The sequence below is a fragment of the Melospiza georgiana genome, chromosome 5 (genome assembly GCF_028018845.1).
Source record: "Melospiza georgiana isolate bMelGeo1 chromosome 5, bMelGeo1.pri, whole genome shotgun sequence".
Classification (NCBI taxonomy): Eukaryota; Metazoa; Chordata; class Aves; order Passeriformes; family Passerellidae; genus Melospiza; species Melospiza georgiana.
Genome location: NC_080434.1, coordinates 29,610,136 through 29,628,581, shown reverse-complemented (window position 1 = coordinate 29,628,581; position 18,446 = coordinate 29,610,136). Strand labels below are relative to the sequence as shown.

Below are 18,446 nucleotides of genomic sequence, written 5' to 3'. Positions count from 1 at the left end.
TATTTCTTTTTCATGTTCACAAACACAATTCAATAAAGGAATTCTTGATATCGAAACAGAGTATGTGTTCAGTGCACAAAATGTGATTAAAGTTGATTACTTCTAGAATTCATATTCAATATTTTTTAAAAGTTTACAAAATTCTCCAAGAAAAATTACCAACAACTTCATCAGGATTCCTAAATAACTTACCTCCCAAATGTTACCATCATGTCCACTCCAATACAGATGTGCCTGCCTCAAATTAGCTATCCTGTCTTTTGCACTTCAACACTTGCATACTGTGAAGTATGATTTGCTGTGCACTGCTTTCTGAGAGAGTGCACAAGATGCAGATTTTCTGAGGCTTTGGAGGCTTGGATTCAGCTAAAACCACAAAATACATTTATATACTATTCACAACCATTGTATTGGTGGGTGGGGGGTAGAATCAGATCTAGTGCTGAAAACTACCTGTGGCTCAGTCTCTAGAGGGCCACCAACCAGAGCCCATCAATAATGCCCTTGTTGCTGCCTGGCACACACTGTTGAATTGCAGTGCAACAGTGGATGTAGCCTGGAAAGAAACCAGGTATAAGTCAAAACAAGAAACAGGAATCATCCCTGGCTGTGAGCCAAACCACAAAGCTCTCTAAATAAATAAATTAAAATTGAATCCATCCAAGGCAGTCTTTTCTTCGTTGCAGAGATATCATTTGCTGAGCCCATCTACCTGGCAGCTGGACCACCCCTAACTAAATGAAACATTGCTTATAGGGATTTGTGGACGCTCTGAGCCTCAATCTCCTTCTGACTGGAGTATCTGCTATCTCCTCTTCTTATACAAAAACAACTAGAGATCTATACAATCTGTAAACTACAAGAGTGACAAAGAACCCAGGAAGTTTCAGACACACCTGATGTATCAGTAGACTCTAATAATTAGTCACTCATCTGCCCTGATTGCCTTGAACTGCATAGTTCAAGTTTTGGGATGAAAGGAAGAACCTAAAAGGCCTGCAAACACAACATTACAGTCTAGAGGACAGCTGCAATGGAGGGGGAAAAAAAAAAAAGAAAACCATACCAAGGTTAAGAACGCACGTCCTTTGATGGCTGGCGAATTCTGAGTTTGTTGAGTCAGCCTTTCTAAAAGTAGCACTCCTGATACAAAGACTGCAGCTCCACCATATCACATCACACTCTGCCTTTAACAATTCATGAGAAGAACACTCCTGATGCAGCCCATTCACTGCTATCAATCACTCCACTTCAGCCATCGAGGGAAATGAGAGAGTTAACCACATACCAGGCTGGGAATACCTCCACATTTGCCCACTGCACCAGCAGGAACAGCAGTTTCACCTTCTCTTCTGTGCTCACCTACTCTAACTCACATCAAGGAGAGTATTCTAAAAAGGTTACCTTTCCCTGTTACACACAATAGCTATGTATATCTTGTTTAGATACAGGAACTACTTAAAATAGCAGAGAAATGCCTCAAAAATTAAAAGACTGAATAGTCAATCTAATTACCTTGATTTCTAAAACATTATACACTTCTCAAAAGAAAATAATGCAGAAGGAGAATGTCTGCATGTATTTTCTTTTACAAAGAGTGTGAGAAGTCCTAAGAAGATGAAAGATGGCACTTGGAAACCTAAGTCAAGACCCAGCAAAAACAACAACTATGGCCAAACACAGCACAGGTATCTCCCCTTCATTTGCAATAAATATATATATGTAAAAACATATATATACATGTGCATATACACACAAGACCACCATTCCATATCTATATATATATATCTGTTTTACTGCAGATTTTATGAACAGATAATTGAGTATAAAAACCCACATTTTACCCCCTACCACACTGTCACCAAGCAAATCATCAGAATGAAATTACAAGATCTTCAAGATTATTGCAAATGACATGGTTCCAACTGCAGCCAACCTTGCAGCCTCACCAGCACTTTCTTTTTCACAGATATCCTTGCTGCCATTACAAGGATTTATACCATCATTGCTTTTTCAAGTATTTTTTGCTCATTGTTTTTGTTAAAATACATTTTTTACCTTGCATTATGACTATAGGCTCTTTGGAGATAAAGAACATGCTGTTCTACTGTATGTCTAATGAAATATTGATGCTTTATTAGTGCAAGAAGCATGCACTTGAAAATATTGGAAATAAAAGTATTATCAGCTGACTGCCACGTATTTTCAATACAAAAATATTTAATGGTTTGAAATATACTAGCCCTTCTGGTAAGGCAAAAAAGCTTTCTAGAATTCCAAAGAGTACATGCAAAACACATTATGTCACACAGTTTCTGCATAAGAATTTACTTTTTAAACTTTTCAGAAGCACAACAACTTTTCCCCCCTTCAAGTCCCTTGCAATATTTTACAGAATATTTTCTTTTACTAACAAGATTTTATTTAGGAACATCCATTTTTGCTGTCTCCATAAGGACTTCTCCCTTGCTGCCTCCTCCATACATGCAAGCACAGCACCCTGACCATCAAGACTGAAGCAAATATTAGTCACTTGAATTCCACTCCTTCTTCATCCTTTCTCTTTACTTACTTAGGAACATTGCTTGTGGGCAGCACAAGATGACATCTCTATCACTTTGAAATTTTGTATGAAGTCAAGGAAGGTTCCCCCAAATTAACTGTAAATAAGGTAGGCAAATCAACAAGTCAGAAATCTATATAACTATTTCCATGCACCATGTGTTTGTAGCACAGCATCTCAGCAGGTCTCTTCGACCCCTGAGATCATGACTTTTGTTTTGATTTTCTTTATTAATATAATATGATTTCTCACAGTGCATGTTCTGTTTCTTTTGGACCAGTCTAGCAGCATACCAATCCAAGTATTGATCCAGACTGCCTCTAATATCATCAACTGCAGTCACAAACGTGAGTAGAGACTTGATATTCAGTCTTCTTACTATGCATAGACCACATTTAGAAAACTGGAGTCTTTTAAACAACAACAACAAAAAATATTTGCAGTCCATTAACCACCACATGTATGTGTCTTACATGGAAGGGCTTTATGCTCTCTACAGGGCAGAGAAAGGATTTTAAGAGTTTGCTCACTCTGCAGTGGAACAAAAGAGCTGCTCTGACTCCTACTAGAACTTCTTTGTTGTGTCTGTTGCCCTTTCTGCTTGAGACCCAGCCAATGATTAAGACATGTAATTAGAATTAAGTTCACGAACAGTTTCAATGACACTTCTGATTAGTTACATGTTTCAAGTTCGGCACGTGCTGAATACCCTCATGAATACCTTCACGTGTTTTCACAAACTCTGTGCTAATGGAGATATTTTCATGTCATTTTTCCCCCCTCCAAGTCCAACGTTTGTTGATTTGAGAAACATTCACCTTGTGGAGGTTTCAAATTGCTGCACCACAGCGAACCACCATAATTACACTGCATTGCTTCTTGGTCCTGCTTTGCAGCCAAAGGCAACGCAACAGGAAAGCTGAAACAAACCCTCTTCAGTAACTCTTATGTGTCCTTTCAAAAGATCTGCTCTGTTGCCAAAAAACAGTATTAAGTTTATGTGGTGGTGTGGCATTCCACCCTGAAAAGCATTTACCTGCAACAGAGCTGCGGGATTGCCAAGGGGACACTGTGCTGCCTCATGCTCTAAAACAAACCAAGTTCACCCGCTTCCATTCCTTCTGTCTCACGAATATTGCATGCATTATGCACTGTAATACGTTTTAAGACAAGATTTTTCAAGGATTACTACATGAAGTTGATGTTGGCTTAAGAGCTCAGGAGTATTAAATTCTTCTCTTCCTTTTCTAGTTTAAAAATGAAATCATGAAAGCGCCCAAAGTATGAAGAAAAAAAAAAAAAGGCACTTCATTAAAAAGATTCCCCTTAAAACTATTTTCAACATATCATAGCTAAGCCAGAGACATTTTGTCTAAAATACGTAAAATCTTTCCCCTTTATAGAAAGATTGATAGAGAAACGGTATCTGCCTTATATATAGGAAATACTGAGCTTTTCAGCTTGAGTGTCTTTGAGATAATTTTGCCCATAGGTTGTTTGAATTTGAGAAAAAGGTATCTTTTACAAAGCCTATTCCCTTCCCTCAGATTCTGGTCTTCCAGTCTCCAGAAGGAACTTCTAGATCTAGCCCCTCACTTTTTTCCTTCTAATTTTCTTTCATTGTAATCTTAATCTTCTTTCTGTTTTTATAATCTTGCTATTTGTACTCACTATTCTTTCCTCCCCCATATGCTGGTTTAAATATTCCAGTCCCACTGAGATTTTTATTCCAACCTCCTCCCTCATCTTTTTTCATTTCTTAGGGGTTTTTTTTATCCTGGTGCCTTTTTTTTCCTTCTTAAAATAATATTCAGGGAATTGAGAAACCAAAATGGTTCACATTAGCACTGAGGCATCTCTAAATGGCAAATAAACAAGCCCTTTGAATAGTGACATTCACTCCAACAACATACTCTACAAACACTATAACAAACAGCAAGATAAATGTGCATGCTCCTCGTGCTGCCGTGGCATGATGGACCAACCTTCTTCCTCACCACAAGTCAGAGAAAAACCAGAAGAGCTAAAATGTCCAAAATTTCCAATCTGTTAAGCCCATGGGAAGAAAAACTAATTGAAACCCTTGAAACTCATTTGGAGGAGGCAAAGAAGAGAAATCAAAACCTTTTCTTTGGGCCAAGTTGACTAAGACTTGTCATTAGAAGATTACCTAAAGGCCAAGATTGCTCCAGGCAGTGTACAAGCACAGCTGCAGTCAGCTCCTGAGCTTGGTACCTCAAAGCAAAATAAACATAATGATGAGACACAAACATGAATTCCTTGATGCTTCTTTAGTGAAGGGAAAAATACAGGACACAAAATCTGGCTATCCTTCCCCCATCTGGCTGTCCTTTCCCTATAGCCATAGGACAGAAGCAAAGCAAGACATTTTATGGGTCTAATTATCCTCTAGATTGTCCTTGCTTCCACAGCAGGTGGTTCTGACAGTCCTGAGTAAAATATCTCAGCTGGGGTCTAGAGTTTGTCTTTTTTCTTTCAAAGCAGAGATCTGCTTGTGCAGCTCACCCTCTAAGTGGGCACTGTGAAATACTCAACCTGAGAGAGACCTGCCTAGAACTGACAAAAGCTAAACAATTCCCTCCCTGATGCTCCTCTATCCCTTCCTACTCTTAATCATGGCCATTCTAATGCCATTTAAGCAACACATCAGGCTGTATGGTCTGGCTTCAGTGTTCCAATCTCAGCATTTTGCAAAACATCCCCTCCTCAACACACAGTAATTGGTTCACAGCCACAAATTGTATGTACATATGCAGCCTGTAAACAAGGTGGAAGTGGCGCTGACTGGTTTCTAGCCAGGAGGATGTACATATCAACAAAGCTTAACAAAAAAAATAACCCCAAAAATAAACAACAATACCAGCTTATTCACTAAGCATGATACTCTTATCTTAGGGAAAGTCATTGTGTTCAGGTTTCCACACGTTCATTGCACAGAAATTCTCGAATTAGAACAAAGAGTGATGATACTGGAATAACTGCACCAGGATTTCAATGCCAGTAACCCAATTATGTGTCCTAAAAATGAACAGTGATTCTTGTTCAAAAAAGCTATCCACAAAACACATAATGGGAATTGATGGAATTTAAAATATTTGAGGAATCCTAACCATTTTTTACTGTTCTGCCTACCAGGTTTCTGTATTTATATCAGAATTGCCGATGGCTCCTGCTCCTACAGTTGGAAAGTTTGTTGGTCCTTTCCTTGGCTACAGGGGAAAAGAAATGCCTCTCTGCAGAGTACCAGAGCTGGAAATTACATATGTACAGTGTGAAGGGTCAGTGCACCTCCATCTTGACTCCATCACTTTCCTACAATTCCAAACTTTGCTCCCATCAGCAGAAGCCACTAAAAAATAGCAGAGTTGGAGTAGTGGCTGAACAAAATATTAAAATATTTTAACCCACAACCAGTGACATTTCCTAGGACTTCACCAGGGCTATAAATAAAAATATCTAATGCAAGACTCTCAGAAAGTCTTAAATGCATATAAATTTAAAATAACAACATAAAATGAACATTAGACTGGCAATGACCTTGCTTGCCTTTAAAAGCAGGTCCTTGGTCTGCCTTAAACAAAGAAATGTCACTTGTAAAAGCAGCATACTCAGTCTGACTATAAAATTTTTGTGCTTCAATGCTTCAACACACCTCTGCCTTTGTTATAAGCACACAGAGGTCACACATGGGCCTGCCTCCCATTTTGGAAGCAGGTCTGGAATGGGAGAGGTTGCTGCAGGCAGACCACTGTTGACAAGTTCACTGTTAGAATTGGCAGTGAAATGACAGAAATCCCTTAAAAAAATTATACCCTTCTAGTTCTAAAGAAGGCATAAAACCAAGAAATTATGGAAAATGAGGCAGTATTATACTGATGTACTTTCCATTCCTCGCTTCTCCACATTTGCAGAGGAGCAAGAAAGGCCACTAATGTCTCAAATGTAAAACTGATGTCCAATTTTAAGAGACATGTGACTGAGCTGGCATGAGAATAGGATGGTGCTAATCTGTGGTGATTTGAATAAACACAACTCAACCTCCACATGTTATTAAAACATCCTGGCTCTGCTTGCTCTCTCTCGACTTTCTTTAATTTGTGTGGTCACCTCAATAGCTTTAAAATCATGAGCTCAACTGCAAGGTTTACTTTCATTTCTAAGATCCAAAATTAATACCATCGCTTACAGCTCTTGGAATATTTATTGCTTAGAACTTGAGCCACATGTGCAGCCCAGTATTTTTCCAACAGAACAATGCCATATCTGCTCAGTGTGCGTGTGAGGACAGCATTACACCCTAAGTTAACTAAGCCAACAAAACCCACCATGTGGACACAGCTATGCCAACAGCAGCTTTGCCCAGCCTGCATCAATCAGGGAGGGAGCATAATTACATTGTCAGAAAAGCCTGAAACATATGTTATTTAGAGTAGATAACACTTGACTTAAATAGCCAATTTCAACACTGTTAACCTTTAAAGGAAATAACAATTTCAGTGCTCTAAGTACTTAAGAAAGGAGAAAGGAAAAAGCACATCTTGGGATTTTGCCAAAGCACTTTTTTTTTTTTTTTTTGACAGTAAGAATTAGGGATATGCTGTCCATCTCTCAGTACAAAGTACCTTAAACATCCAGTTAGAGAAGTCAACTTAGACACATGGGACTCCCAAAGGAGTACCTAAATAAGGAGACAAGTAAATTACTTTCTCACTATTTTTATTTTTAATTTCAGATCCCAGATTACATGCAGGGATATCCTGGACAGTACCTTGTATATGTGAGGCACTCTAGTAACTGGCAACTTTAGTAACGGAAGCAACAACAATTTCTATTTTCAGTACTACCAAAAATACAAAGGCTTAAAATAACACACATTCAGCTGAAAACAAAGGAAGTGTTAATACCTGGCTCTCTCATAAAACATTTAGAGTACAGTAAAGTCTTCTTTTTTACACTGGGAACTCTGAGGTAAAATGAAAACATAAAACAATTAATTCAGACCCTGGTCAAAGTACTTGATGGAAGAGCCAGAAATGGAACCCAGGCTTTCTCTTTTCTCATTTTGTATCACTTTTGCTCAGAAAAAAAGCAAATGCAAAATTCACAATGCAAATCTACTGGTGTACTATGCACACAGAAGCACTACCACTGCCATGAAACATGCATTCTGAAATGTCAGTTCAGCTATGAACACGAATGATTACCAAGGATAAATAACCAAAAGCATACTGTGTATAGAGAATATTCTTTAGAATTAAACTGTTAGTTTAATGGCATGTCTAATTCCATGCTTAACCCCAATAAGGCTAGCAGATTGTTTCAGACAATGCTCAGAAAGGTGAAAATATAGCAAAACGTACCTTCTCGTGATTTTCTATCAGGATTTCAACGACAATATTCTGAAACTTCAGATCCATGATGGCTGCTACAGTTTCCTCCTGTGGCCTCATTAAGGTTGGTCCAAATACTACCCCTAGGTTTGCCACAGTCATTAGATTCTTCTTGGCATGTTTTGAAACACTTTTTGAAAAGAATTGAAGGAAAAAACAGGAAATGGGTTATGAAAAATTTCCATTACTGCTGGAAACAGCAGTCTATGAATGAAAACATTGCATTTCCTTAATCTATGTTTTAGAAGTTTGTTTTGTGCAAAGTTTCTTCAAATAAAGTCTTACTAAATTCTGGAAAACTGAAAAGCCATTCTTCCAGTGGCAACTTAAAAACAAAACCAGTCTCTTACTGAACTTAAATATATAAAATACGCTTAGCCTTGGACCAGGGCAAGTGTGAAACCAACTTAAATTTGCTAACAGATCTCCACTATTCCCTCTGCCAGAATTTGCAAAAAGAAAGTATAATGTTCCCTTTCTCACTTCAATCAAACCCTCAGCTGCTGGCAGGACTGCTAAAGTAAATACTTGTATGGCTTCATTAACGTCTTAGATTTCTGCCTTTCCCGCCAAAATATGCACAGCGTGAGTCAAATGTCTCGTCTGCCTTTGCACGTTTGGTTCTTGGGGCTGAGGATGACAGCATCAAAATGGGCTTCAGCTCCAGCCACACTTCACTAAAGCCCTTTGTAGCTAAAGAAAGGTAAAGACAAGAATTCTGACAAGGTAGGAAAGCAGGTCATAGCACTCACTTCGCTAAATGTTTCACCAGAATTTCCAGCATCTCTTTGTTCTTTTCTGGGAGTTTGTGGACTAAGAAGTGAACAGCATTGACTCGAGATTCCGGACTCCCACTTTCTATGGGATACAGAAATAAATATCTCAAAAAAATTAAAATAAAATAAGATCCACAGCAACATAAACCTTCTCCCACCCCTGCATGGAAACATACTGCACACACTTCACTTCACCACTTATGTGTCTCCAAACATAGCAACACTGAACATATGTGCTTGTTTTCACAAGTAATATTGTTCTCGAATTATCATCTTATTTACTTATTTTGAGAACTTGTCTTTCAGTCCACCTGCAAAAGGATGCCTTTGTTCATCTATTTTTAAAGTCTGCCAGATGCAGTTATTGTTTTGCTGCATTGCATCCGTGTGCTTAGAAATACACTGCAAGGTGAGCAGCGATGTTACTGGGTGCCAGAGAAAAACTGTACGGCTTTCCACTTTAGCATCATTAACTGATTGTCCTCATGATTAGAACTCAGTTTTGTTGGTACTGTGCACCTAATGACACTGCATTTAGGCAACCTTGCATTGGAAACTGCAAGCAAATCCAAGTGCTTAGAAAACCTAATGACCTCTGAAGACACAGAAGAATAAACATGCAAAAAAACCTACAGAGAATACTATGACAAAGGTTCTGAATAACAATGGCATCTCTAGTACAGTACAGAAATATAGATAAGCAAATAGCTTTTATGTTTGTCTGTTGCATGTCAAATTGAATAATTTTGGCCCCTACAGGTTTCATTGTACACAGATGAAAACAAGAACCTGTAAAAGATGAAAATAAACCATCTTCCTACTTCAAGTTGCATTAAATCACAAAATTACATCTCTGTAGTGGTTATAATGAGAGGAATGGAAGCATTTCTATTGCCTATAATAATACTTACTAGAAGTGCAGGATGAGAAAAATTTATACATTTTTCTGAATGCAAAAAATTTTGACATGAGGACCACTGATCAGATCCCATTTTTCTCTAAGGCAACTGTGTTTGCTAAGTGTATTGTCTATAAAATACCACAATTTCTTCGGATTCATCTGTGCATAATGCTTCAGATTTTTTTTCTTTGCATATTGCTGTAGATTTTAGGGCTGTATTTTATTCTTTTGCAATGAATACCCCTGCACAGATTGCAAGAAAAAAGGCTACCAAAAAGCAAAATGTTTAATTTCTAGTGAGCTACTCAAAATTCTCATGGAAAAAATGGGTCTTCTATAAAGTGAGACTATTTTGTGTATATGTGAGATCACAAATTCTAATTAAAGAATGGCTAAACAATTTAATTACAAGATACAGTCAAAGTTAATATAATTTCAATCTATACTGATATGCATAAAAGAGAACAGGATTGAAGGAAAACCTTTTAATTTTGGCTCCTCCTCCAATGGTTTCAGGGAAAAGGATACTCCGTGCTATTTCCAGTGTTGGTTTTTTATAGCCAACATAGGAAACAACACTGACTACCTATTTTTGAGCATACTGTAACTCAGATCTGCAATGTTGACCGAATTTCCCTCCCCAGAAGCAACTCCTTACTAAGCTGTTTACTACTCATGAACACTGTACTGTCTCAAACATGTAACTTAAACTGAATTCCTTTACTGAAAGAGACTATAATATAAAGAAAAATAAAGTGAGGAAACTGCTGGCAAAACTTCAGAAGTAGAGAAATTATTTTAACACTTTCCAATACAAACATGAAGACTCACCACATAGGTAAGGATGTCAACTTTTGTTTAAGCACTTGCCTGCTAGCATGTGCTTTGGCAATGAATTTCCTGAGCTAATTCTCATTTTGAATTAAGGACCAGAAGAAAACACATTCTGCAGTCCTGGAAAGTCATTACAGCAATCTGAAGATGATAAAGCAATTGTCTCAAAGTTTATTTTAATTTTGCTTTCCACAGTTTGCCAGACGTGCTACAGGCTGGAAAGAAAATCAGCTAAATATCTGTTTGATACTTTGCCAAAAATTTTCTTACACAGTTTCCCTCTATCCTCTTCCAAAAAATTCCGTGTACACTAGATACCATACAACTGAGCTACAAATGCTATTGTGTCTTCTCCAAGTCTGTATTTGAACTGCCACAGTGTAATCTGGCCTGCTCTTTCCTTTCTTCTAACGCGTGAGGAACATTGAAGCCAGCCTACACACAGAGCTAGCAAGGCACTGAAAACAAGGGTCAGGCAGCTGTGCTTTGAGGACTCCAATGAGCTCAAACGAATGCACTTGCTTTTGCTAAGCTTCATACTCTTTATAAATGTAAGGCAAAAAAAAATCACAGATTAAGTAGATGCTTATCATTATGCAATTAAGATAATAAGAATAAATGTTTACACTGGCTATCCGAAAGTTTTTCCATAAAAGTAAAAACTGTGCTAAGCAGTCATATTATATGTGACACACACTGGAACTAAATACTGATTCAAACATATTCTTAAATCATTTATTATTTCTTGTTCCTGTATTTTTACTGGGATGAAGCATTTTTCAGGAATTGCATTTGCAGAGTGCTCCTGAGGTCACAACAGCACAAGAAAAGATTTCTATTTAAACTACAGTCATGTATTTACTGGCAGGAACGATGAATTCTCCATGCAACTCATATGTCATCAGTGGCTCTGGAAGGCTTCTGCAAAACAAGGATGATATAATAAATTTAACTGTATTTTCTTCTAGCTGCATTTACTCTAATCAGGAAGCTTTTTTAACATTCAGTAGCATAACTCTCCTACTGGAAGCAACCATTGTTACAAAGGAACTTGAATTCAGTGATTTCTAGAACAAAAGGAAAAATTGGTATTATCAGGAAAATAAGCCTAAATGCATCCATTCACCTTCCATGAGCTGAAATGATGCCTCTATCATCAGATACCTTTCCAGTTTCAAATCAAGATTGTACACAAATATTATTCAATTCATTCTTTATTGTCATTCTTAGCATTTGAAAAGTGCTAAGTTAATGCCTTACTGGAGAGACACCAAGGTCTTAACAACAACCACCACCATCAGAGTTAAAACCATTAATTATATTGACTTTACTGATGCTCATGAAATATTGCATATCTGAGTAAACACTCAGAAGGGAAATACTGTAGGGAAGAAATACTTTATTGTGTACACTTATAATTTTTTTTAATACTTTTCTATACTATGTAAGAGTTGTATCCTTAAGATACTTCTGCAGCACTCATTGAGAGTGGTTGTAATAATATTTTACTTATTAAAAATAGCAGATTAAAAGTACAGTGTGTTACACTAGAGATGCACAAAAGTGTGACATTTTATGTTCTTAGGCAATTTAGTAAAATAGCTTTATTACGAATTGGCAAAGCCATTTGAATAGCAAACATATTTTAAATTCTAATTTAAAAATTTTGACACTCTAATTTAAATAGTAATCAAAATTTTTCTAATTTAAAAATTTTGATTACTATTCTGCACAGAACATCAGAGCACGGGTCAGAAGAAAAAGAGGAAAATATTAAAAATTTTACAGCCTTCTCCCTTTTCATTTCACCACACAAACACAAAAAGGAAACAAATTTTAACAATCTTAGCCAACTTTCAGCAATGATTCTCAGCAAGTTCAGTAACACTTCAGGTTTCTGAACCATCAGTGAAATGCTTCTGTGTCTAACACCAAAGTGTTTGAGGGCTAGTCTCATATGAACACGAGTATTAGTGCTGATGAAGAATTTTGCTTTCCCCAAAACAAATAAATATGGTATTTGTACAAAATGAGCTCCTATTCCAAAACACAGCAAAACTAACTAGTGCAGCCTAACATACAGCATAGGAGAACTAAATTAAGAATTTATAATCTAAAAAACCAAATTAACAAGAGACAGCCTTACCGCAGATACTGCTTCATAGCACTAGTAATTGTCTTCACTTCCCAATCTACAGAGTTTTCCAGGTCAACTTCATTGCAGGTTTTTGAATCTAGAAAATAACCAGAATGACAAAAGGGACATGAAAAAAAAGGAATTCTAAATCAGTATGAGTTACATGAACAGCAACACACTGACTTTCAACACTACGTGTTTGCTCACATGAGCACAGAAGCAACGTCCTTTTTATTATTATTCAGTGATATGAAGAAGACCAAATATCCAAATCTGTTTGTAAATTCCATGTTCATATTTTTTTTATTTAAACTATTTACTGATTTTTTTTTAATGAGGGATTAAAAACCACCCTCATGTAAAAAGATCTCTATAGCAATTGAAATTTTCACACCTCTAATTAAACAGAGAGATGTTCACAAACACAGAAAGATGTACAAAAACAGTTTAGGGAAAAAAGAAGAATAATTTTCTTTTACACTTTTCTTTCTTATTTAAAGTGATAAATTGTTTCCATAGTTTTTCTTGTAAACTGTTGATGAGAACAGGTAAAGTGCAGCATGACCCTCTGCATTGTGTGAGAATGTTTTAAGAGGTGCTTCCAAAGTAGCAAAAGGTGTCTTTGCTGAATGTTTGCCTTACTTGATCAGTTTTAGCCACTGGACAAGAAATACTTGTTTGTTTGACCATTTCTCAGGACCACAGAACTCCCACCTTCTCCCAGGTTAGTTGGGGGAGCCTTGGAACAAGACAGACCAAACCAAAAGGTTTGTCTGATTGACCCATCAGTTTGAAGACTTTAACAGATCGAAAACAACACAGCACACTGGAATATTTTGCAATCAAAAAAACCCCTTTTGGCCTCAAAACAGGAAGCCATAGCTAGCTGACACAAGAGGAGAGCACATATATATGGCCAGCTTAGCCCTGTGTGTTTGCTGGTTTCCTGTTATTATTTACTGCTACGTTTCTGTCAGTCACTGCAGTGGCTGATGCCGATTACGTGTGGACCTGTTCATACAATTCAGAATTCATTTGTTACTTGGCTTGTCAGACAAATGACAGACACATTTAAAAAATCAAATTAGGATCCCTGATTAAAGGTGCAGTCCTTTTACCGGGACGAAATAATTTTGTTCTAAAAGCTGTGCCAAGCAATTATTTCTGTAACTGAATATTCTCCCTCATTATATCAATTATTTAAATCTCATTTTAAAATACAGGTCAGATAACATTTTCTAGCAAACTGTTACTAGCCAACCACCACCCAAAATATTCAGGATTGTCTCAAATATAAGGTTCTTTTTTTTTTTTCATGTTAGCATACTACTTGTTTCCATGTTCAAATTCTCTTTTTCAAGAAGAAAATTTGTCTCCTGAATTAATTAAATAAAAAACTGCCATCACATCAGAAGCTACAAAATCTATGGGGGTTTTGTTACTAAATCACTATGTAATATCCAGTTTTAAAATAGCTGCTTCATAATCATCAACCTCTTTTACATTCAAAGTATGCACTCTGTTCATTGAAATTTGTTGATGAATTTTGGGAGGAAAACAACAGGCATCTGAATTCCAAAGCGAGCCTCTTAAAATAAAAAATAGAAAGTATTGTTGAAACATTTCATTATCTCTTGGAGGAAAAAAAAAAAAAAAAAAAAAGAAACAGCCCTGCTACAAACCCCTGGTTTGATTGTAGAAGCCATTAAGATTTAAGGACATTTTCTTCATTTTTGGTTTGGCATTTGCTTTACATTGCTCTGTGCCCTTCCACCCAATAAATTTCACTATTCCTGCTCCATTCTCCTCCTCTACTTCAAACATCCATTTTAAGTAAGAACTGGAACTTGAACCAGATTTCAAGAAATTATTAATCTAGCTTTTTTCATGCTACTCGTTCATGTAACAGCCACGGTGCACTCAAGGGCAACTTTATGCCTGTAAAACTAACTGTGCATGTTTAAGGAACAGCTTTTGACAGATCAGCTCTAAATTTTATGCAAATCTTTCTGACAATAAGGGAGCCAGAGCTTATAAAAACTGTCCAGTTCACTGAGTTGGTTAGGAGGAGACTCTCTTTGCTTTCATATGCAATATGCCCACTGTAGATGTGCATGTATACTGTCATCTACTGTACAGAAATTAACAAGGAATTCCATGCCATTGTTTCGAAACCTGCTAGTTCTGGGAAGGCAGAAGCACCCGAAAGCTTCCTGCTACATGTGATATCTGGTATTTTTCACACCAGACAGCATCAGAAATAAACTTGAACTCATCAGCAGAAACTGCAAGTGCTCAGCAGCCCCTTCCCACAGGCAATGGTCCATGTGAAAGCTGATCCATGCAGTGGCTTGTACAAAATCTGTGGAACAGCGTGTAGGGAATGAGGCACCTCAGATCTATAACGCCATCGATGGAACAGGAACTGGGCCCTGATGCACTTCCAGAACTGAGACTCCTGACAACTCACACTGCAGTGCTTGGAACACATTTCCATAATATTGGAGGTTCTAGCTTTCTATCCCTGTTTACAGTGAAGTATTTCGTTAATTTAACATTTTCCCTTAAAAGGTAGAAAAGTGTTTTCCTCACCAGATGCCTCCCTTTAAATTTAAACAAGATCATTGCTGCAAAATAGCACAGTACCAGTTACAGGTATCTTCATGGACTAAGTTAATTGTAATTTTTTTTTCTAAATAGAATTATGTGTTTGATTGCTAAGCTTTATTTTGCAGAGACTTAGCTCCACTAGATTTTTGCATTACAGCTGAAAATCTATGCATTCATAGTACTAGAAAAGCATATGTTGTTCTTCTCATACTCTTTTAACTCTCAGTCTACTTTCCAAAATTCTACAGAAAATAATCTGAAAAAGAGACAAAAAAAAAAAATTACATTCCTGGTTACGATTTGGAAGACTCTTTTCACACAAGGCCTTTCCAACTGTGAACTTCATGGTCAGTGATAGGTAGCTTAAAATACTTTGAAATCTTATCAAACATTTCAAAATACAGAAAGTTAATATGAGTTTTTTATGATTCTGAAAAATCTTTCATATAAAAGGGTATCTAAGAGTATGTCCAGAGACAAAGGATTAAAGATTAATCAGTCATTTTAAATTCTCTGTACCACTGTATATCAAAAAGGAACCCTCTTTGTTCTCCTCTGAGGACGGATAGATAAAGAGCAGAGATAGAATCACTTTCAACAAATCATCAGAAAAGAGCACCTGCCTGCACCCTAACTTTTTCCTGTTCAGTATTTTGCCTCATCTTGATACCACTGTATTCTTCCTTTGTCAAATAAATATATGAAACTTGGGAATGACAAAAAATGTTCCTGATTCTAAAAAGTAACTAAAAGCAGATGCTGGAATCCCCAGTAAACTCTTCCAGCTGCTACTGAGCCACTGGCAACCTGAGTCTATTTAATTTGGATACCAATAATGGCAGCAAGGAAAATCTGCCTGCCAGACCTGCACGCCCAAGCTAAGCCAGCAAGAACAAAACTGAAAAGCATCTTGTGATATCAAACACATTTAATCAAGGCTCTCTGAGTGACAGCACGTCATTCTTCCCATGGTCAATGGCTAAAGATGGTTATTGCTTACTGAGGCTAACCCCAACACAGATAAACAACTATGAAAATCTGTTATAAATCAGTCATTTTTATTAATCCCAGTTTGTATTTCCAAAAAGACCCTTTTTTCTGTAATACTTTAAAGGTTTACTAATGGAGTACTTCAGGGTGCTGTTAATATTGATTAAAGTAAGACATCATAAATTAATATTTAGCAAGGTCATTATGACAGATTGATATGACATGCAGGTCCTCAAGTCTCAAGATGTCTTATCATTTCTGAGGAGACAGGCTGTTTGAAAAAATAAAGGAAGGAAAAGAAAAAGTCTTACAGGTGGCACTGAACTGACAGCAGCATATAATATAAAAGCGCTTTGTCATTCACATAATGTCTGGGGTAATGAAATGAATTCACTTTCTGGCTTCCTTCAGTTTGCAGTGCCAAAGAACACTGTGTTATCAGCACAGATGGAGCATGCATGGTTCTGGAGAAGAGCCTGGTGCAAACTGCAAACAAGCTTCTTTGCATACCAATGAATCCCTGAGAATCAGACCTTTGCTGTCAAGTGACAGGTTTGGAAGCTCCATAAAAATGAACTAATCCCAGTGGTCTTGTCTGACTGCATGTACTGTCAGCGCTCAGGACAAGAAATGGGGGGACATGGCACATTCTGCAGTCATGGCTACTACTTTGGTGAGAGATGAGGGACTTCATCAGGTGCCATATTCATATTTCTCTCTTTTTCCCAACCCCCAGGGACAGCAGAGTGGCAAGAGAACTCCAGTCACTGGAATTAAAGATGCATCACAATTTCCAGAAAGAAAAAGGAGAAAAAAATTTCTGCAAATAATTTTAGCTAACTGGGTATAAAAGAGCCTAAGATGTTTAAGTTTACAAAACCAAATCCTTTCTCCATCTGTCTCCTGCTTCGACACACAGTTATTATTAATACAGATATCATATCCCTCCTCTTTAACCAAATAACTCTTTAACAGTAGGTTTAAACTAACTCTTATTTTGCACAGTGATTAACTACAGATACATGGGTGTGTACACTGGTACATTCCAGACATGGGAGAAGGAAGATGGAAACTTCAAACAATGAAGCAACCAGCTTCAAACATACCAAATACTTTGGTATTTTGAATTTTCTGATCAGATCCTTCAACTTAGGCTGCTTTAATCCCACTTCCATCAACCCTGCACAAAGCACAATCTTTGCTCCTACATATGTCTCATAGCAGTTCTTAATTTGTTCATTCCAACTAATCCAGGTCTTTTTAAAGTAGGGAAACTTACAACTATGTGGTGATTATTTGCATGGACTAGAGCAAACTACTGGAAGGTGCTTTAAAAACTAAATATTGACAGTAAAACAACATGAAATAAAATATTGAAAAAATAGTTGTAAAATAGAGGCATACCCATCAACAAACTCAGAAGTCTCTGGACCTTTGAACTCACCCCCACAACTCTGTACAATCCTTGGTCATTTATACCTATTATGTAAAAAACAGAAAAAAAAAATCATGAGATCAACCACAGTCAAATTTAGCATTAAAATTTTTGCCTCAGGCAAGAAATTATCTTCAAAGACAGAGAGACTACATAGTATTAACAGTTCCAAGAACAACATTATAAATAAAGAATCCTTTTGTTACTCTGTTTTTAAGGTAAGTTCATGTTATATTTTGATAAAGATTTCATGTACCTCAATTCCACTTCCGAAACTGAGAGAAGAAGCAAACAGGGACAAAGCTTTACTTGAAAATAAATAAATAAATAAATAAATAAATAAATAAACTACTGACTAATTTCAAATCTTTTAAATTGCACTTTGGGTACATCAACAGCCACATTCTAATAATGTAGGAACTGAACACACAATGCTAAATTAAGATTTCTTCAATAACTTTAACATTTCTTCCCCCCGCCCCCCCCCCCCCAATGTGCAGTGACTTAAACACTTTGGATGAAGAAAAACCTAAGCCTATTCCCAGTCCTCAAAATCAGCACTTTTTCAAGTTTATAAATGCTTTCCATTTAAGATACAAGGCCTCATTCCAACCCACTGTGGTCCACATTGGAGTTACATCCAGAGGCACCACCAAAAGCTACTGAACAGTTTTTCTTGGGATGAAAATAGGAGCCATAACCAACACAGTATTTTCAGTCCCCTACTCCCATTCTATATGGACACTGGACCACTTTCCTGGCATTCTCTGTGCCCTTCCATCATCTCAC

The 18,446-nt window shown here is 37.0% G+C and overlaps 1 protein-coding gene across 2 annotated transcripts in view; it reads right to left on the bottom strand.

The window, feature by feature from the left end:
* The window catches only part of ARHGAP10 (Rho GTPase activating protein 10), a 138,866-nt gene that overhangs the window by 40,595 nt on the left and 79,825 nt on the right, over positions 1–18,446 (bottom strand). For both annotated transcript variants that reach the window (XR_009114490.1, XM_058024833.1), the window contains exons 14-18: positions 17,627–17,701; positions 12,632–12,719; positions 11,348–11,406; positions 8,727–8,832; positions 7,945–8,104 (exon numbers count right to left, since the gene is read on the bottom strand). Coding sequence is in view for 1 of the 2 variants with exons in the window: in XM_058024833.1 (XP_057880816.1) it covers positions 7,945–8,104; positions 8,727–8,832; positions 11,348–11,406; positions 12,632–12,719; positions 17,627–17,701 (488 nt within the window). In the remaining variant the exon portion in view is untranslated. The remainder of the gene's footprint in view (positions 1–7,944; positions 8,105–8,726; positions 8,833–11,347; positions 11,407–12,631; positions 12,720–17,626; positions 17,702–18,446) is intronic.